The sequence below is a fragment of the Saccopteryx leptura genome, chromosome 2 (assembly GCF_036850995.1).
Source record: "Saccopteryx leptura isolate mSacLep1 chromosome 2, mSacLep1_pri_phased_curated, whole genome shotgun sequence".
Taxonomy (NCBI): domain Eukaryota; kingdom Metazoa; phylum Chordata; class Mammalia; order Chiroptera; family Emballonuridae; genus Saccopteryx; species Saccopteryx leptura.
In genome coordinates, this window is record NC_089504.1 from 180,817,365 (window position 1) to 180,839,104 (window position 21,740).

At 44.1% G+C, this 21,740-nt stretch overlaps 1 protein-coding gene across 11 annotated transcripts in view; it reads left to right on the forward strand.

The window, feature by feature from the left end:
• Positions 1-21,740, forward strand: part of RAD52 (RAD52 homolog, DNA repair protein) — a 51,618-nt gene that overhangs the window by 11,618 nt on the left and 18,260 nt on the right. For 5 of the 11 annotated variants that reach the window (XM_066369525.1, XM_066369526.1, XM_066369533.1 and 2 more), the window contains 10 exons: positions 291-391; positions 2,458-2,559; positions 3,142-3,235; positions 3,418-3,485; positions 5,711-5,829; positions 6,722-6,797; positions 15,133-15,329; positions 15,495-15,640; positions 17,459-17,539; positions 17,900-18,103. In XM_066369525.1, the coding sequence (XP_066225622.1) occupies positions 302-391; positions 2,458-2,559; positions 3,142-3,235; positions 3,418-3,485; positions 5,711-5,829; positions 6,722-6,797; positions 15,133-15,329; positions 15,495-15,640; positions 17,459-17,539; positions 17,900-18,103 (1,177 nt within the window). In that variant the 5' untranslated portion in view covers positions 291-301. Of the gene's footprint in view, positions 1-290; positions 486-2,457; positions 2,560-3,141; positions 3,236-3,417; positions 3,486-5,710; positions 5,830-6,721; positions 6,798-15,132; positions 15,330-15,494; positions 15,641-17,458; positions 17,540-17,899; positions 18,104-18,516; positions 19,112-21,740 lie in introns of those variants that run through there. The other 6 variants (XM_066369530.1, XM_066369529.1, XM_066369532.1 and 3 more) reach the window with 6 other exon arrangements.

Sequence of the window (21,740 nt, forward strand, 5' to 3'; positions counted from 1 at the left end):
GGCTTGCCGAGTGGATTCTGGTCGGGGCACTTGTGGGAGTCTGTCTCTCTGCCTCCCCTCCTCTCATTGAATTTAAAAAAAGAAAGGAAAGCAGCAGCAGCTGCTAAGGGAATTTCAGGGGATGTGGGATGGTAGCTAAGCACTGAGGAACGTAGTCCTCCATTGGGGCAGTGCTTAGAAGTATGTAAACAGAGCAACTTGTAGGATCCTGCATGTGGATGTTTTATCTGACTTTTAGGGGTTCTTGCCTTCTGACTTCAGCATTCTGTGTTAATCTTCTGTTTATATAGAGGTATACCGAATGAACATGTCTGGGACTGAGGAAGCAAGTCTTGGAGGTCGTGACAGTCATCCTTCTGCTGGTGGCAGTTCTGTATTGTGTTTTGGACAGGTAACTGTTTGGGTTTTTCATATCTGCAAAAAATAAGGCTAAGTGGAAAAACATATGAAGAAGTGATCTGTGGAGCACTGTCATGTGTACATGGGTAAGCTGTTTATTGTTATTTTTCCTTTAGATGCATTATTTGGGGGCCTTAGATGAACTCAGGGCACTATAGAACTTTCACATCAAAAGACTAATAGTACTAGGGATTACATTTAGCCTTAAATTTTATTTTGGATTACATATTTATATGATCTAACAAACAATGACTATGTGTGAACAGTTTTACTGTTTCCCTATCACTCCTGCCTACCTTTCATCCAGTTATCTATTTTGGAGGCTTCCAAAGTTTCTGGTGTCATTCTAAATGGAGATATCCTGTACATATATAAGGATTCTTGCTCTGTACACCCAGATCTGTCTTTGTCTTTACCAGAGATCTGTTTGTATTTATTTCACATAAACGGGGGAGGGGAAAACAATCAAAGGGGCAAAGGTCCAAGCAAGTAGCATATTGTTCTGTGTAGGGTGGGAGATTTTTCAATTGAAGAAGAGGTACACAGCTTTGGAGAAGACGGTGGAAGAAAGACTCCTTGTGGTGTTTTCTCTCCTCTACTCCTTTACCTGCGTAAATGTCACATGTAGACTCAGAAGTGGCAATCTTTAGTTTCCCTATTCTGGCTTGAGAAAATTGTAGGGATAGTAGTAACATTTAAGGCAGTGGTTCTTGAAATGTGGTTCAGTGGCCCCTGGGGATCCATGAGACCTTTTCAAAGTCTATGAGGTGAAAATTATTTTCATAATAATACTGAAATACTACTTGTTTTTTATACTCTCATTCTCTCATGAGTGAATGGTGCAGTTTTCCAGAGACTGCATAGCATGTAGTGATATCATAGCTCTGACTGCTAGTGGAATGTGTGTCTTAAAAGTTTCTTATTTTCACTCTGGCCGGATAGCTTGGTTCCCGAAGCACAGAAGTTGCCAGTTCCATCCCCTGGTCAGGGCACATACAGGAATGGATCTATGTTCCTGTCTGTCTCTCTCTCTTTTCCTCTCTCTCTAAAATCAATAAAATAAACATTTACAAATAAAAGTTTTTCCTTATGAAATTTTTTTTTTTTTTTTTGTATTTTTCTGAAGCTGGAAACGGGGAGAGACAGTCAGACAGACTCCCGCATGCGCCCGACCGGGATCCATCTGACACGCCCACCAGGGGCGATGCTCTGCCCACCAGGGGCGATGCTCTGCCCACCAGGGGGCGATGCTCTGCCCCTCCAGGGCGTCGCTCTGCCGCGGCCAGAGCCACTCTAGCGCCTCGGGCAGAGGCCAAGGAGCCATCCCCAGCGCCCGGGCCATCTTTGCTCCAATGGAGCCTTGGCTGTGGGAGGGGAAGAGAGAGACAGAGAGGAAGGGGGGGGGTGGAGAAGCAAATGGGCGCTTCTCCTATGTGCCCTGGCCGGGAATCGAACCCGGGTCCCCCGCACGCCAGACCGACGCTCTACCGCTGAGCCAACCGGCCAGGGCCATGAAAATATTTTTTTAAAAAGTATCTTAGATTTAGCCTGACCAGGCAGTGGCGCAGTGGATAGAGCGTCGGACTGGGATGCCAAGGACCCAGGTTTGAGACCCCGAGGTCGCCAGCTTGAGCGCGGGCTGGGCTCATCTGGTTTGAGCAGAAAGCTCACCAGCTTCGACCCAAGGTCGCTGGTTCCAGCAAGGGGTTACTTGGTCTGCTGAAGGCCTGCGGTCAAGGCACATATGAGAAAGCAATCAATGAACAACTAAGGTGTCACAATGCGCAAGGAAAAACTAATGATTGATGCTTCTCATCTCTCCGTTCCTGTCTGTCTGTCCCTGTGTATCTCTCTCTCTGACTTTCTCTGTCTCTGTAAAAAAAAAAAAAAAAAAAAAAAAATCTCAGATTTAATTCCTAATAATCTTAAATAGATATAGCCTATATAAACAAACACTCTTAGGTTCCGCAATATTTTTAGAGTGTAAAATGGAGACCAAAAAGTTGAAGATTTGCTGAATGTTGGAAATGTCAATTTAATTTTTTTTCTGGATTGTAGTACCAATACACAGCAGAGGAGTACCAGGCCATCCAGAATGCTCTAAGGCAGAAGCTGGGCCCAGAATACATAAGTAGCCGCATGGCTGGAGCAGGCCAGAAGGTAGGAGAGGATACACACCTGAACAGGGTCACCCATATGGCTGGCTTCTCAGATGATCTTGTCAACTCCTCTCTGGGTCCTTGTGCACCCAGAAGGTCTCTTGTTCACTGTTACCACTGTTTCCTAGTGTCTTTGGGAGGGGATGGCTTCTAGTCTTCATTGTCATCTGAAGTGACCCAAGCATTGTCTTGAGACTTTTATATACCTGCCATCATAGGATTTTTATACAACTTTTTAAAAATATCTCTTGACATTTGTTTCTAATTTTAACTTTTGTGTATGTTTTTGGTCTTCTGTAACATATGTCAACCTGAGATGTGTACCTTTTTGGAAACTGAGCTTTGGAAACTGCTAGGCAAGTGGATATCTTGACCCTTGCATCTAATCCCTCCTGGCAGAGGTTTGTTCTAACTGGATCTTTCAGGAAGGATCTTTGAAATAAGTTCACTGAGAGTTTTCCTGGAATGTTTAAGGGAAGTTTTGCCAAATAAGTTGATGGGGAACAGATAAGATTTGATCTACATATAGATATGTCAAGAAATTTTAACAAGCTTTTTTTTTTTTTCCTTTTTTTCCCCCCAGGTGTGTTACATTGAAGGTCATAGGGTAATTAATCTGGCCAATGAGATGTTTGGCTACAATGGCTGGGCACACTCTATCACACAGCAGAATGTGGGTGAGTATGTTTTCTGGCAATGGTGACTTCTTCATCTCTCTTACTTGGCATTGTCTAATTTCTGATAAGAGCATTTTTGTGGGTGAGGATGTGGGGTAGGTGTATTTGGTTGCCAGCAGGAAGAATATGGGTAAAGCACAGGGTCAGTATCTTCTCCTACTGGTTTTCTTTCCCACTCCTAGATTTTGTTGACCTTAACAACGGCAAGTTCTACGTGGGAGTCTGTGCGTTTGTGAGAGTCCAGTTGAAGGTGAGGGTGATGGGATAGCCGTGCTGCGCTGAGTCAGAGGGGGAACAGGTAGGGCAGTCTCCAGGCTGTGGCACAGCCAAGAGGGGAAAGGGGCCCCAGAGCTGGGTCTTTGCCACCTTCTTTAGCATGGTGATATTAAAACATTTTTTCCCATGCCTGACCAGGCGGTGGCGCAGTGGATAGAGCGTTGGACTGGGATGCAGAGGACCCGGGTTCGAGACCCCGAGGTCGCCAGCTTGATTGCGGGCTCATCTGGTTTGAGGAAAAGCCCACCAGCTTGAACCCAAGGTCGCTGGCTCCAGCAAGGGGTTACTCGGTCTGCTGAAGGCCCGCGGTCAAGGCACATATGAGAAAGCAGTCAATGAACAACTAAGGTGTTGCAATGCACAATGAAAAACTAATGATTGATGCTTCTCATCTCTCTCCGTTCCTGTCTGTCTGTCCCTGTCTATCCCTCTCTCTGACTCACTCTCTGTCTCTGTAAAATAAATAAATAAATAAATAAAAATGGAAACATTCTTTCCCATGTGGCCCTTAATAGAATTTTGAAAATCTCTGTTCTCTGCACATTAAAAAAAAATTTTTCCCATCCATTTAAGAAAGAGAGAGCGAGAGGGGCATCAACTCATTGTTCCACTTAGTCATTTATTTAGTTGTATCCTCATTGATTGCTTCTCACTCATGCCTTGACCCAGGGTGGACCTGGTGACCTCAGCATGCTGGGACAATGCTTTATCCACTGAGGCACCTGGCCTGTTCTCTGTACATTTTTTAAGTTGACACTTAAAAGTTTTCACCATAAACCTGACCTGTGGTGGCGCAGTGGATAATCATTGACCTGGAATGCTGACTGAGGTCACTGGTTTGTAACCCCAGGCTTGCCTGGTCAAGGCACATATCAGAAGAAACTACTACAATAATGAGTTGATATTTCCTGCTTGTCCCCACCTTTCCCTCTCCTCTCTCTAAAATCAATAAATAAAATCTTAAAAAAAAAGTTTCCACCACAAATATAAACAGTTGCAAGACTATATTTTTGGGCATATTATAAAATTTGACATTCTAAAATAAATCTGTTAAATCTTTTTGTAATGTACCAAATGATTCTAAATGTCATAGAGGAGTAAATACTGTCATCCATTAAAAAAAATACATGAGCAAGCTATTATTTTAAGCTATTCTTCAGGCATAAGAAATCTTAAATTGTTTCTTCTTGAACTCATATTTTCATTTTATTTCTCCATTGGCTTTTATCCTAAAACAATTTATCACTGAAATATTTTTATTAATAATTTCATTATACTTCTTTGTCTCAGTGTGTGAGTATAAAATTAAATTTTTTTTGGTAAATTTCTAGTGACCTGAAGGCTCTAAATAATACAGAATTTCTTCTGGATTGAGTTACTGTTATAGGTATTATTAGCACACAATGATTAGTCAATTGTGTTTAAGAGACAGCAATACTCCATCAAAATTTTTATACTTAACACAACTAAAATGTTATGGAAAATGCATTTCTTAGTGATATGGATGAAGCCATTTCTTTCTTTTCAGTTTATATATCCAGAGTTTAATATGATACTTTCTCCTAGACAGAACATTCAGCCTTAATTCTAGTACGACTTTTCATTTTTATAAACAGTACTAAAAAACATTACTCACATAAATAAACTGGGAATGGAAAGAGTTTTCTTACAGTGTCATTCATTTCTTTGAATGCTTTCTGAGTTATATATCAAAAATCAGAGTGCTATCATCAGGAATTATATTAAATTCTCTATGTGCTAGTAACTTGGTGAGCTGCATCTTCACTGTTGGCTAAGGCCAGGAAGTGGATACCACATGACTTGTGAAAGGATTTTCTGGCCAACCATTTGAGTCTGTTAAATACAATATTTAAAAATTTCCTTTTGTTTGGTATCTCAGAAGTTTTTGTGCCACTGGGTAATGAGATTTGGCATGAGTTGGAAGTATGCATTTATATGTAAAAGAGGCAGTGGGAAAGGAGAATTGTCTTGACCACAGCCACATTTCCAAGCAGATCAGCTCTAGGAAACAGTACTAGAAATTGATTCTCTTAAATTTTCTGTATCCATGTGCCTTTTAGCAGGGCCCTTGGGTTATGTTTGCCCAGTTTGAACGCTGCTGCTTGAGGAGAAGAAGAGCTATAGAACCAGAGACTACTGCAGCTTTTCATGTTAGACTTTGAACTCCTCTTCCTCCAGGATGGTTCCTATCATGAAGATGTGGGCTATGGTGTTAGTGAGGGCCTCAAGTCCAAAGCCTTGTCTTTGGAGAAGGCAAGGAAGGAGGCAGTGACAGATGGGCTGAAGCGAGCACTGAGGTAAGCAAAAAGGGTTGGAGTCAAACCTGCTTCATTTCCATGCTTGTTTCAAAGCAGTTTTGGTGTTTTTGAAAAGGTAGTATAGTCCCATTGTTAAAAAATCACAATACATAAGTCTCACTGCCTGTCTGCCTTGCTTTCCTACTCTCCCTCGTATTTTCCCAGTGCTACGCTATGCTTCAGCATATACTGCCTTTTGGGGGAGGTAGTAGATACTGTGTTCTCTGTTCTGCACTTGACTTTGCACTCATTTCTCCTCTAGTCAGTAATGTGTCTGGGGACCTCCCCACACAAGCACGTAGACAGCTTCCTTGTGCTCCTTAACACACCTGAGCACTCTATTGTGTGTGTCCTTTAGTTAACTTAGAGCAGGTTAACCTTTTGGGGTTATAGATATCTTTGAGATTTGAAGTGAATTAGATCACCAGAAAAAATACTGTACATGTATAGACATGCAATAAAAATGTGCAATGCTGTAGCCTGTAAAGGAGTGCGTATATCCCATGTAAGGAACTTGAGTCCTGGAGGATTGTGCCCCCAAGTGTGTGTGGCCTTCTGTTTTTGAGGACTTGGAGCAGCCCTTGGGGGCAACGTCTCTGCTCTGGAATTTGTGTTCCTTGTCAGGAGGCGGCTGATGGGGTTTTGTGAATGGTTTCACGATCTTTTCATACTCACTGCCTCTCATGAGGACAGGGACTTGTGACTGTTATGCTTACTGCTGTCTTCTCAGCCCAGCCTCGGGCAGGAAGATGGCAGGTATGCAATAACTAGGCGTATGAGGGTGCATTCCCTCTGCTGCCTTTGAGAAGCAGCTTGCAGAGTGGTAACTGTTCCCTGATATCTATATATAATAATTCTCAGCCTTGTTGGCCTTTTTATTTCTTACCCTTAGATGCTTTGGGAATGCACTTGGAAATTGTATTCTGGACAAAGACTATCTGAGGTCACTAAATAAGCTTCCACGCCAGGTATGTTAGAAATGGATGAATGGAGTGTGTTGTAGTAGATACAACTAATTCCCTTGTGTCATGGGTTGAGTATCTGGGGATGAAGAGAGAGGTGACTCAGCTATTTAGAGGGTCTGGAATATGCAGTTCAGACTTCTTTCACTATCAGAGCTTGCAGGAATTAGTCACCTTATTTCACAGCTGAAGAAATTGAAGCCTAGAGATTTATGTAACTTCTCTCTGATGTGTAGAGAACTGTGGTTGGGAATGGTCTTTGAAACCTTAAAAGGAGCACATAGCCCTCCATGGCACCACTGTCATTTCCTAATTTTTTTAACTTAGGAATTAAATTTAAGGGGGTGACATTGACCCATAGGAACACATAGGTTTCAGGTGTACATCTCCATAGCCTGTGAACTATTCATTGCGTGTGTGCCCATCACCCAAAGCCAGACTTTTTTCCGTCACCATGTATTTTGGCCCCCTTAACTCCCGTCCTCCACCCACCTCTCCCTGTCTGTGTCTGTGAGTCTCAGTTTTATATCCCAGATATGAGTGAAATCATATAGGTTTTAGCTTTTTTTTTGTTTTGTTTTTGTTTTGTTTTTTTTTTGTATTTTTCTGAAGCTGGAAACGGGGAGAGACAGTCAGACAGACTCCCGCATGCGCCCGACCGGGATCCACCTGGCACGCCCACCAGGGGCGACGCTCTGCCCACCAGGGCGCGATGCTCTGCCCCTCCGGGGCGTCCCCTGCCGCGCGACCAGAGCCACTCTAGCGCCTGGGGCAGAGGCCAAGGAGCCATCCCCAGCGCCCGGGCCATCTTTGCTCCATTGGAGCCTTGGCTGTGGGAGGGGAAGAGAGAGACAGAGAGGAAGGAGGGGGGGGGGGTGGAGAAGCAAATGGGCGCTTCTCCTATGTGCCCTGGCCGGGAATCGAACCCGGGTCCCCCGCACGCCAGGCCGACGCTCTACCGCTGAGCCAACCGGCCAGGGCCAGGTCTTAGCTTTTTCTGACTTATTTTGCTTAGCATAATATTCTCAAGGTCCATCCATGTTGTCATAAATGGCAGTATTTCATCTTTTTTTTTGAATTTTATTTATTCATTTTAGAGAGGAGAGAGAAAGGGAGAGAGAGAGACAGAGAGGGAGACAGAGAGAGAAGGTGGGGAGGAGCTGGAAGCATCAACTCCCATATGTGCCTTGACCAGGCAAGCCCAGGGCAACCTCCACATTTCCAGGTGGACGCTTTATCCACTGCGCCACCACAGGCCAGGCCTCATATTTTTTTATGGCTGAGTAGTATTCCATTGTATATATGTACCACATCTTCTTGATCCAATTTTCTCTTGAGGACACTTTGGTTGTTTCCATGTCTTGGCCACTGTGAATAATGCTGCAAAGAACATGGGTTGCATGTATCATTATGTACTAATGTTTTTGAGTTTTGGAAGTAGATACCCAGTAGGGGGATTGCTGTGTCATATGGTAATTCTTAATTTTTTGAGGAACCACCATACTTTCTTCCATAATGGTTGTACTCATTTACATTCCCACCATCAGTGGATGAGGATTCCTTTTTCTCCACAGCCTCTCCAACACTTGTTATTACCTGTCTTGCTGATAATAGCCAATCTAACAGGTGTGAGGTGGTATCTCATTGTAGTTTTGATTTGTGTTTTTCTAATAGCTAATGAAGATGAGCATCTTTTCATATATTTATTTGTTGTTTCTATGTCTTCACGAAAGAAGCGTCTTTTCAGGTCCTCTCCTCATTTTTTAATTGGATAGTTTGTTGCTGAGCTTTATGAGTTCTTTATATATTTGGATATTAACCCCTTATTGGAGCTGTTTGCAAATATCATCTTTCATTTATTTGGCTGCCTTTTTGTTTTGTTGTCAGTTTCTTTTGATGTGCAGATTTTTAGTTTGACATAGTCCCATTCATTTATTTTTGCCTGTACTTCCCTTGTCTTTGGGGTCAAATTCATTAAATGTTTTCTACAGCCAAGGTTCATAAGTTTAGTACCTATCTTTTCTTCTATGTAATTTATTGTTTCAGATCTTATATTTAGGTCTTTGATCACTCTGAATTAATTTTTGTGCAAGGGGACAAATTGTATCCAGTTTAATTCTTTTGCATGTGGCTTTCCAATTTTCCCAGCACCATTTATTTATTTATTTATTTGTATTTTTCTGAAGTTGGAAACTGGGAGGCAGTCAGACAGACTCCTGCATGCACCCGACCGGGATCCACCCGGCACACCCACCAGAGGGTGATGCTCTGCCCATCTGGGGCATTGCTCTGTTGCAACCAGAGCCATTCTAGCGCCTGAGGCAGAGGCCATGGAGCCATCCTCAGTGCCCGGGCCAACTTTGCTCCAATGGAGCCTTGGCTGCGGGAGGGGAAGTGAGAAACAGAGAGAAAGGAGAGGGGGAGGGGTGGAGAAGCAGATGGGTGCTTCTCCTGTGTGCCCTGGCCGGGAATCGAACCTGGGACTCCTGCATGCCAGGCCGACGCTCTACCACTGAGCCAACCAGCCAGGGCCCAGCACCATTTATTAAAGAGGCTTTCTTTTCTCTATTATGTGTTTTTGGCTTTTTTGTCAAATTATTTACCATATTCATGAGGTTTTATTTCTGGGCTCTCAATTCTGTTCCATTGGTCTGTGTGTCTGTTTTTCTGCCAATACCATGTTGTTTTGATTATTATATACCTTTATAGTATAATTTGAAGTCAGGTAGTGTGATACTTCAAGCTTTATTCTTTTTTTCTCAGGACTGCTCTGGCTATTGAGGGTCTTTTTGTGTTACACCCTTCTGTTAGATTGATCCTTTTATTGTTATGTATTCTTTGTTTCTTGTTATAGTCATTATAGTTTTTGTTTTAGAGCCTATTTTTTTGTTTGTTTGTTTGTTTTGACAGAGAGAGGGACAGATAGGGACAGATAGGAAGGGAGAGAGATGAGAAGCATCAATTCTTCGTTGCAGCACCTTCATTGTTCATTGATTACTTTCTCATATGTGTCTTGACTGGGGGGAGTGGGGAGCTCCAGCAGACCGAGTGACCCCTTGCTCAAGCCAGCAACCTTGGGTTCAAGCTGGTGAGCTTTTGCTCAAACCAGATGAGCCCGCACTCAAGCTGGTGACCTTGGGGTCTTGAACCTGGGTCCTCTGTGTCCCAGTCTGATGCTCTATCCACTGTGCCATCAGGTGAGCCTATTTTGTGTGACAAAAGGATTGTTACTTCATTTTTTTTTTCATTTCCATTTGCATGAAATACTTTTTCCATCCCTTCCCTTTCAGTCTGTGTGCTTTCAATCTGAAGTGGGTGTCCTGTAGGCAGCATATCTGTGGATTTAGTTTTCTTGTCCATTCAGCCACCCTTTGTCTTTTCATTGGAGCACTTAATCTATTTACATTTATGTAGTTATTGCCATTTTATTATTCATATTTCTGATATTTTCTTATAGAAGTCCTGTTAGTATTTCTTATAACTCTAATTGGATGGTGATGAACATCTACAGCTTTTTCTTGTCTAGGACTTGGAATCTTGGTTGAATGTTGGACTCAGTGCTATAGCTTCTAATCTGGTCACTGGCGTTCTCACAAAGGTGATCTTTACACTGCTGTTAACTCTGTCTGTAGGGGGAAGGTCTGGAGCTTCCTAGTCTACCACTTTGCTGATATCACTCTCTCTCTTTTCTGCTCTTATTTTAAAAATGAATTTCTTAAATGACATACAATATACACACAGATAACTGCACAAATCATAATGGCATAGGCTGATGAGGGTTTTTTGTTTGTTTTTTTTTATTTTGTTTTTTTTTTTCTGAAGCTGGAAACGGGGAGAGACAGTCAGACAGACTCTCGCATGTGCCCGACCGGGATCCACCCGGCACGCCCACCAGGGGGCGATGCTCTGCCCACCAGGGGGCGATGCTCTGCTGCGACCAGAGCCACTCTAGCGCCTGGGGCAGAGGCCAAGGAGCCATCCCCAGCGCCCGGGCCATCTTTGCTCCAATGGAGCCTTGGCTGCGGGAGGGGAAGAGAGAGACAGAGAGGAAGGAGGGGGGGTTGGAGAAGCAAATGGGTGCTTCTCCTATGTGCCCTGGCCGGGAATCGAACCCGGGTCCCCCGCACGCCAGGCCGACGCTCTACCGCTGAGCCAACCGGCCAGGGCCTAGGCTGATGAGTTTTTAGAAGTGACGCGTTTGCCTCCTCAGTAGGGAAACAGAACATTACCAGCACCTCAGAACTGTACTTTCCCCTCCCTTTCACTGCCTTGACTTTTTCATTTCAAAAGTAACTACTGTCCTAACTTCTGACATCTAGCCTCATAGATTTTTTTTTCTGTTTTTTAACATTATATACATGAAATTGTATAGTTTGAGCTTTATAAAAATTGATTGAAGTATTAAGTACATAGAGGCATGTAGACAAGGGCATATATCTTAGGCCCTGGCTGGTTGGCTCAGTGGTACAGTGTCGGCCTGGCTCCCGGCCAGGGCACACAGGAGAAGCGCCCATCTGCTTCTCCACCCTTCCCCCTCTCCTTTCTCTCTATTTCTCTGTCTCTCTCTTTCCCTCCCAAAGCCAAGGCTCCATTGGAGCAAAATTAGCTCTGGTGCTGAGGATGGCTCCATGGCCTTCGCCTCAGGTGCTAGAATGGCTCCGGTCGGAGCAATGGCCCAGAAGGGCAGAGCATCTCCCCCTGGTGGGCATATCGAGTGGATCCTGGTTGGGTGCTTGCAGGAGTCTGTCTCTCTGCCACCCAGGTTCTCACTTCAGAAAAAAAAAAAAGGGCACATATCTTAGACACATCCACATTAACCAGCATCTAAATCAAGACAAAACATTATCAGTATTCTAGAAGTCTCAATTGTGTCCCTTGCAGTCACTGCCAACCCCTCCCCTTCTCATCACCACCAAGGAAAACCACTTTTAACAACATAGATTAGTTTTGACTATTTTATACTTTTTGGGATAAAAGTTTTGTGTCTGGCTTTCATTCAGCGTGTTTATGAGATTCACTCATGTTGCATGTGGCATTTTCATTGCCGTACACTTTTCTATTGCACAAGTGTCCCACAGTTTTTTCCCATTCAGACTTTAAGACTTGAGACTTTTGTAGCTTTTGGGCTGCTGTTAACATTCTTGTACATGTGTTTGTGAGTGTGTGTGTGTGTGTGTGTGTGTGTGTGTGTGAGACAGAGAGAGACAGAGAGAGAGACAGTTTGGGACAGACAGGAAGGGAGAGAGATGAGAAGCATCAAGTCCTCATTGTGGCACCTTAGTTGTTCATTGATTGTTTTCTCACATGTGCCTTGATTGGGTGGCTACAGCAGACCAAGTGACCCCTTGCTCAAGCCAGCGACCTTGGCCCAAGCTGGTGAGCCTTGCTCAAACCAGATGAGCCTGTGCTCAAGCCGGTAACCTTGGGGTCTCGAACCTGGGTCTTCCGTGTCCCACTCCGACGGTCCATCCACTGTGCCACCGCCTGGTCAGGCTTTACATGTGTTTTGGTCACATACATACTTGTTTATCTAGGGAATTACTGGGTCAAGTCAGAGGATAGCAAACTCTTAGTTTTAGCAGCGTCTTCAGTTTCTGGTGTGGTGTACTAATCACTCCCGCACCACTGTGTATCAGAACACCAATTGTTCCATAGCCTCCAAAGCACTTAGCATTGGCAATCTTTCTAATTTTTTTCAAAGCTCATTTCTGACTTTTTTCAACTTGTTATTGTAGTAAAATATACATAATGAAATTTACCATCTTGACTATTTAAAGGTATATGGTTCAGTGGTGTTAGATACATTGATTATGTTGTGCAAGCCTCACCATCATGTTTCTATAACTCTTCTTATAAAATTGAAACTATCATTAAACAGACGAGATTGGGCGCGTTCAGGGTGGTATGGCCGTAGACGACTATCATTAAACAATCACTCCCCACTTCCCTAATCAGCCTCTGGCAACTCCTAGACCATTTTTTTCCCTTCTTTTCCAAGTGAGAGAGGGTGGATAGAGAGACAGACTCCCAAATTCCCCCCCACTGGGGCTGATGCTCTGCCCATTTCAGGCCATGCTCATAACCAAGCTACTTTTATTTTTTTATTTTTTCAAGTATAACCAAGCTACTTTTAGTGCCTGAGGCAGAAGCTCCATGGAGCCATTCTCAGCACCTGGGGCCAATACACTTGAATCAATCCTGGGAGGAGAAAGAGAGAGAAAGAGGAGGGGAGGGGGAAGAGGAGAGGGAAGGGTAGAGAAGCAGATGGTTGCTTCTCCCATGTGCCCTGACTGGGAATCCAACCCTGAACATCTACATGCTAGGCTGACTTGACATTCTACTACTGAGCCATTGGCCAGGGCCCTTTTTTTTTTTTTTTTTTTAAGATTTTATTTATTGATTTTAGAGCGGATAGAGAGAGAGAGAGAAAAGGAGGAGAGGGTTGAGGAGCAGGAAGCATCAACTCATGTGCCTTGACTGGGCAGGCTTAGGGTTTTGAACTGGCGACCTCAGCATTCCAGGTTGACGCTTTATCCACTGCGCCACCACAGGTCAGACACCAGTCCACTTTCTGTCTGATTTTGACAACTCTATGTACCTCATATAAATTGAATCATACATATTTGTCCTTTTGTGATAGGCTATTTTACTTAGCGTAAGGTTCTCAATCCATGTTGTAGCATAAGCTCATTTCTTTTTAACCTACTCATTTTCTTTCCAATGTATATGAGAAATTTCATAGTATGATTTTCATTTTCAGGTTGTCTTTATCAAAATGTAGTCAACTCATTCCTTTATTTTTAATTATTGTACCAGTATCCATATTATGAGAGAAAAGTTCTTCCAAGTGAAAAAGCTCTGGGTTTCTGTAATACTCATGGCTTGAAAGTGAAACAACCTGCCAGAGTCTCTGAACAGATAGTCTCACACTCTCCTGTGGTTAGATGCGGGAACTGCCCCAGCTGCTGTCCTGTCCCACAACCTTTGTCCGTGCTTTTTTTTTTTTTTGTATTTTTCTGAAGTTGGAAACGGGGAGGCAGTCAGACAGACTCCTGCATGCGCCCGACCGGGATCCACCCGTCACACCCACCAGGGGGCGATGCTCTGCCCATCTGGGGTGTTGCTCTGTTGCAACCAGAGCCACTCTAGCGCCTGGGGCAGAGGCCGTAGAGCCATCCTCAGCGCCTGGGCCAACTTGACTCCAATGGAGCTTCGGCTGAGGGAGGGGAAGAGAGAGATAGAGAGGAAGGAGAGGGGGAGGGGTGGAGAAGCAGATGGACGCTTCTCCTGTGTGCCCTGGCCGGGAATCGAACCCGGGACTCCTGCACGCCAGGCTGACGCTCTACCACTGAGCCAACTGGCCAGGGCCTTTGTCGGTGCTTTTTAAGTTTTCTTCTTCCTGCCATTTGAGGGGACACTGCATTGTGCCACAGCAGACTGCTTTTTCTGTGACGTGTGTTGTGTTTGCAGGGGAAGTTCTGGCATGGAGGTCAGAGAAGGTGGAGGTATCCACAAAGATTCTATGGTAATTGCCATTAAAAAAGAAGATGAGGGCCCTGGCCGGTTGGCTCAGTGGTAAAGCGTCGGCCTGGCGTGCAGAAGTCCTGGGTTCGATTCCCGGCCAGGGCACACAGAAGAAGCGCCCATCTGCTTCTCCACCCCTCCCCCTCTCCTTCCTCTCTGTCTCTCTCTTCCCCTCCCGCAGCCAAGGCTCCATTGGAGCAAAGATGGCCCAGGCGCTGGGGATGGCTCCTTGGCCTCTGCCCCAGGCACTAGAGTGGCTCTGGTCGCAACAGAGCGACACCCCAGATGGGCAGAGCATTGCCCCCTGGTGGGTGTGACGGGTGGATCCCGGTTGGGCCCATGCAGGAGTCTGTCTGACTACCTCCCCGTTTCCAGCTTCAGAAAAATACAAAAAATAAAAAATAAAAATAAAAAGAAGATGAGGGCCTGACCTGGGGTGGCGCAGTGGATAAAGTGTTGACCTGGAATGCTGAGGTCGCCAGTTCAAAACCCTGGGCTTGCCTGGTCAAGGCACGTATAGGAGTTGATGCTTCCTGCTCCTTCCCCTTTCTCTCTCTCTTCCAAAATGAATATTCAAATTTAAAAAAATAAATTTTATTAATACAACATAGAAAATGAAATTGTTTAACTCCTCATGTCATTAAAAATATTACTTGAAATTTTAGATCTTCTGTTTTAGCTTCTCAGGACCTAGAAGGCATGATGGATAGAGGATTGCCAAATGCTGTTTACTAGGAGTCTAGATCTTTAAGTCAGACAGAAGAAAGGAAGGGGAAAAGTGGCTGGTGGAAATTATCCCCCTTTCTTCCCTTATTAGTTGCCTCTTGAAGTGGATTTAACTAAAGCAAAGAGACAAGATTTTGAACCATCTGTGGAACAAGCAAGATACAGCAGCTGCTGCCAGAACATGGCTCTGGGACCCACAGAACCACAGGAGGTGACCTCCCCTTGCAGACCAGGTCACTCAGATGATCCCCACATGGTGACATTGAGGGATAAGGATAGCAGCTCCCGGTACGGGGCCTACCTCCCCCATTCCTTTCCTCTGTCTTCTCTTGTCTCAGAAATCTCCCTTTCTACCTCCAGGCCAGCAGATTGGTTTGTGTGCTCCCTTAGGAACTGGGCACTTATGCAGTGAACTCAGGAACTCACTCCCACCTTGCTGCTCTTCTGCTGCAGGAGCCTGGCACGCTCTGCTGTGGAGAGTGATGCTACCTACCAGCGGAAACTCCGGCAGAAACAGTTGCAGCAGCAGTTCCGGGAGCAAATGGAGAAACAGCAGCAAGCTCAACAATCTGCTCCATCTGTTGAAAAGAAGAATCGGGGTTTGTGAGAAGGAGGGGAGTCGAGGGTTCAGGGAGGTGTACCTACCCAGGGAAGGTTTGTTGACTGAGGGACCTGATCCTCTGCCAGCAGTGTGGTTAGCTCCAAACTGGAGGTCAGACTTCCCTCAAGATACACATGTAATAGAGGAGTCCAAAAAATTAAGAGAGTGAAATCCTGCTGTAAATCTCCCCATTTCTAAAGACACTAATCTTCTGGGGAGGAATAAAGGAAATGGGCCTGACAAAATCTGGAACTAGAAATTTCATAGAACTTTTTTTTTTTTTACTTCAGTTATGCAGAAAAACTTGCTGTTTCTGCATTATAAACCCTTTCTCAGCCACTCTAAGGCAAATTTGAGTTTGAAGGTAACGGGGATTTTTGGCAACTACTTACCTTCAAACTTGAGGTAATTTCAGAGTCCAGATACAGTGGGAGTAGTATATAGAAGTTATTTTTTCCATACCAGTTGGATTTTTGCCTAGCTTCCCCCTAAGAATTATGAAGTTCATAGAGGACTTGCTTACATTAATATGCCTCTCAGGGCCTGACCAGGCGGTGGCGCAGTGGATAGAGCGTCGGACTGGGATGCAGAAGACCCAGGTTTGAGACCGGACGTCGCCAGCTTGAGCGCAGGCTCATCTGGTTTGAGCAAAAATTCACCAGCTTGGACCCAAGGTTGCTGGCTTGAGCAAGGGGTTACTCGGTCTGCTGAAGGCCCATGGTCAAGGCACGTATGGGAAGGCAATCAATGAGCAATTAAGGTGTCGCAATGCGCAACGAAAAACTAATGATTGATGCTTCTCATCTCTCCAGTTCCTGTCTGTCCCTGTCTATTCCTTACTCTGACTCTCTCTCTGTCTCTAAAAAAAAAAAAAAAAAAAAAAAAAAAAAAGCCTCTCAGCACTGAGGCTGATATTAATGTAGGGAGAAAAACCCAACTTACTGTGCTGGGGATGTTCTTAATAAAAAATTTATTCTAGATCTTTAACTTCCAAGCCGTTGCAGAAGTCTTTGGGGTTGAGGGGTGGAGGAGTGTCCTCTAGGTCTTTCCCCCATCCTTATTCCACCAGTCACTGTTTATGTTGGTTTTTCTTTTTCTTCTTCTTTTTTAAGATTTTACTTATTGGTATTAGAGGAGAGAGAGGAGGGGAGAGCAAGAAGTATCAACTCGTAGTTGCTTCACTTTAGTTGTTCATTGGCTGCTTGACATATGTGCCTTGACCAGGCAAACCCAGGGTTTTGAACCAGCAACCTCAGCTTTTCAGATCAATGCTCTATCCACTGCGCCACCACAGACCAGTCTATATTGGTTTTTCTATACTGAATTCTATATTGAACTGCTCTAGACTTTCTTTATTGAAACAAGGGCTATGTCTTTAATTTTTTTTAGATTTTCATTTTATTGATTTTAGAGAGCAAGGGGGAAAAGAGAGAGGCAGGAACGTTGATCTATTCCTGTATGTGCCCTGACCAGGGATTGAATCAGCAACTTTCGCTCTTCTGGAAGATGCTTTAACCAACTGAGCTATCCAGCCAGGGCAACAAGGGCTATAGCTTTAAAAGCTAGCCCAGATGTCTTCTAATAACTCTTCTATTTTTGCCACTAAAGGAGAAATAAATGGTTTCCTCCTAATTGGGTAGGAAGAAAAAGTACTATTTTAAATCTTGTATAGATCTATAGGTAGGATTGGGACTCGGGAATCTTGAATTCTGCTACTGGCTGTGCTATCAACCAGTGTAACCCCAGGAAGCTTTGCACTTCTGAGGCTGCGCCATCTAACGAAGTACTGCTGTGGTCTCTCTGTGTGTGACTGCAGCAGAGCCAGTGGCACTTGTGAAGCACAGCGCTCCCATCGCTAATGGTGCAGGACCACTCTCGGAGAAAGACTTCCCTGCAGGTCAGTAGGAGCTAAAAGAATGCTAAGTATTAATCAGGAAATGTCTATGAAATGCTGGAAGTTACTGTGCTGGATCCCTTTGGTAGTTACAAATGCACTTTAAAAGAGTCATAAAAATCTTTTGTTGTATAGCCCCATGGAGTTTTAGGAAAAAGGAAGAATGGACTGATGGCATTTCTGACTAGTAGCACAGATTCAGCTCCTCTATTGTTCTAACCTAAGAGAAGCTTCAGTGTACTTTTGGGGGTTGGGGACAGAGAAATTTAAAAACTACCATAGGGCACTCAAAGCATGGGATATCTTATGAAACACTTCCTTGTTTGTTGATGTTACATTTTCCTGTGCTCTCTGTCCTTGCAGACAGTTTTGAAATGTGGGTTATGGCTCCAGATGCAGGGGACAGTGTTGTTCAACCCTTGTCTAGACCAGAACCACACTGGGCTGCTGCCACACCAGTACTGCAGAACCAGATGGTGACCCCACAGAGTGTTTGCCACCAGAATCCACAAGCAAAACGTGAACCTTGGCATCTCCAAACTTCCACTGTCAACCAGCACATAGCAGGTAGTAGTGTTGTAGGAACAAAAATTTGAAGGGAGAACCTAGTTTAATTCTGTAAGTTTGAAGGGAGGAACGATATTCCATTTTGAAAGGCTGATGGAAGCAGGATAGAGAGATAGTAGTGCAGTAAAACAGATGACTGGCTTGAGAGCCAGAGCATGTCCTTTGGGGTCCTGATTAAGCCCTAACAGTTGTGGGAAGCTTGAGCATGGCTGCATCAGGAGTGCTTCCTGTGAAAAGTGGGACATCATGATTACTGCAAATTGGGCTTAAGAGAAGGGTACTTTCCTCATAACAATGTTCATTCTTAGATTTTTAGTTTAAATTAGGATCATTAATATAATTCAGAAATTACAGTACTAGCTATGTTTACTTTACAATCATGGCAGCTATATTTTAATAACTTTTCTTATTAGGAAACTGCGATTCCTACAGGAAGAGTAAGGACACGAAGAAAAGGAAATTAGATCCATCTTAACAGAGGCTCAGGTCACATCACTGGACTGTCATAGAGGGTTTAGAAAACTGCATTTTGGCCATGAAATTGTTCATTATTCCTAGGGAATAAGCTTTATTCTCAAGGACTTACCTTCACTCTGAACTTTTCCAGCAGACTTGACTATAGGAGCCTACTACATTAAGGCAAGCAGTTTCACACTGTGGTACACTTTAGGGGGATGTAAATACCTTTTCTTAGGCTCTTGAGTCTTTTTTATTCCAAACTATTATGTTCATAAATATAGAACTTTTAGGAATCACCAGTGGCTTCAAGTAATATAAATCATACTACCAAGCACCAACTTTTAACAACTGCCTACCTTAAATTATCAAGTGATCTGTCTTCTTTCATGTTAGGGCAGCAAGTTCTAGTGTCGCCCCCACAAGTGCTGTGCACCATGCTCAGAACAGAGCCAGGGTGATGTTTTACTACTATGCGGCAGTCTAGGCGGTCACCTTCATCTGTGATAATCTCATTTAATTAAAGAAACAATGATCTAAAGCCAAATAAAAGGCATTTCAAGAGTGCAAAATAAATCCTTTACTTTGTAACAAAAAATATAAGTAGCTGTTTATATTTTCCCATCTCAGATGTGTGATACAACCCACCTTAACATGAATTTTTCCAGCTTGCTTAGATGGTTCACAATTCTTTCCCCCAAATAGTGAGTTCACAAGTTAACTTTATTTAAAAAAATTTTTTTTCATTGAGAGGAGCATTAAGTTGTTGTTCTACTTAGTTGTGCACTCGAATTGCTTCTCGAATGACCCTGGGTGGAGATCCAATCTGTGACCTCAGTGTACTGGGTTGACGCTTATCCACTAAGACCCCTGGCCAGGGCCAAAAGTTTACTTTTACTTTTTTTTTTTTTTAACAGAGAGAGTCAGAGAGAGGGATAGACAGGGACAGACAGACAGGAACGGAGAGATGAGAAGCATCAATCTTTAGTTTTTCGTTGTGCGTGGCGACACCTTAGTTCATTGATTGCTTTCTCATATATGTCTTGACCACGGGCCTTCAGCAGACAAAGTAACCCCTTGCTTGAGCCAGCGACCTTGGGTCCAAGCCCGTGAGCTTTTGCTCAAACCAGATGAGCCCGTGCTCAAGCTGGCGACCTCAGGGTCTCGAACCTGGGTCCTCGGCATCCCAGTCCGATGCTCTATCCACTGAGCAACCGCCTGGTCAGGCCAAAAGTTTACTTTTTAAGGTGCATTTTGGGCTGTACCTTTTCTTTTGAAGCAGTGGCTTGATAACAGACCCAGTTGTGGGAAGCTGGAAACCTGAGGCAATGAACTCTTCAAGAACAGGAGGCAGTCAACTATTTCTACTCTTGGGAAGATGAAGAGGCAGTGGCTCGCTCTGATTTCCATTTTACCTGTTGTGCAGATTTGGTCATATATTCACTTTTTCATTTTGATATCCTTATCTTCTCCAGCATACCATATGTCCCCATATATAAGACGCACCGTTTCCCAAAAAATTGGAGTTTAAAAACTGGGTCTGTCTTATTATAGCGGTTGTAGATTTTTAAAACTTGCATTTTCTGCTTTTTCGCGCTTGTCTTTGCGCTTATTGTTTCGCACTTGTTACTAGTATACATTTTGCCACGTCTGCCCAGAAATGGCTCAGAAAAGATTTTCATACAGTAATGAATTCAAGTTAAAAGTGATCCAGGCCCTGGCCAGTTGGCTCAGTGGTAGAGCGTCGGCCTGGCGTGCGGAAGTCCCGGGTTCAATTCCCGGCCAGGGCACACAGGAGAGGCGCCCATCTGCTTCTCCACCCCTCCCCCTCTCCTTCCTCTCTGTCTCTCTCTTCCCCTCCCGCAGCCAAGGATCCAGTGGAGCAAAAGATGGCCCGGGCGCTGGGGATGGCTCCTTGGCCTCTGCCCCAGGTGCTAGAGTGGCTCTGGTCGCGACAGAGCGACGCCCCGGATGGGCAGAGCATCGCCCCCTGGTGGGCTTGCCGGGTGGATCCCGGTCGGGCGCATGCGGGAGTCTGTCTGACTGCCTCCCCGTTTCCAGCTTCAGAAAAATACAAAAAAAAAAAAAAAAAAAAAAGTGATCTAGTTTGCAAAAGTGAATGGAAATTGTGCTGCTGAATGTAAGTTTGGTCCTTCTCCAACTGAGAAATCAATCCAAAACTAGAAAAAAACCCTACTGAAAAGGCCAGGAGAAGCAAGTCAGCAAGATGGCCTGATTTAGAGAGGGAATTAAGGATATGGATTGAAGAGCAAAGGGCAATTAGAATTCCTGTGTCCACAAAGATGGTTCAGCATGAGGCAAGAATTGCTGATGAAAAAGAAGTTACTGATTTCAAAGGAGGACACAATTGGTGCTTCAGGTTCATGAAAGGGAATGAACTAAGCATGTATACACGTACCAGACTTGTCCAAAAGATGTCTGAAAGCTATGAGCAGAAGGTCCTTGAATTTCATCGTTTTGTCATTCAATGTCTGAAGACACATTAGTTTGAGTTGGGACAGATTGCAAATGTGGATGAAGTCCCCCTTCAATCTGGTGTCCTAAGTAACAGAACTGTTGATAAGAAGGGTGTGAAAACTGTAACTGAAGACAAGTGGACATGAAAAGAGCCATTATACAGTTGTTCTAGCTTGATGTGCTGACGGAACCAAGCTGCCTCCTATGCTGATTTTCAAATGCAAAACAATGCCAAAAGAAGACATTCCTCGAGGAGTGATTGTCCACGTTCATGACAAGGGTTGGATGGATCAGGATGGGATGAAGATCTGGTTTGAGGAAGTTTGGAGGAGACCAGGTGGGCTCTTATGCAAACCTGCCCTATTGGTGTTTGATCAGTTCAGGGCACACATAACAAAAAACACAAAGATTGCTGCAGAGCAAAAAATAAAACTTGCTGTCACATACTTAGAGGTTTGACATCCCAGCTCCTACCACTTGATGTCAGCATTAACAAACCCTTCAAAGCTGCCATGAGAGACGAATAGAACCAATGGATGAAGTCTTCTGGGGACAATCTGACACCAGCAGGAAGAGTGAAAAAACCAACTGTAGGAGAAGTTTGTACCTGGGTGAAAAGACCCTGGGATAGTATCAAGATTGAGATCATTGCTGTCACTTTAGAAGTGTGGCATTTCAAACGCCATAGATCCCTGGTCAGCAA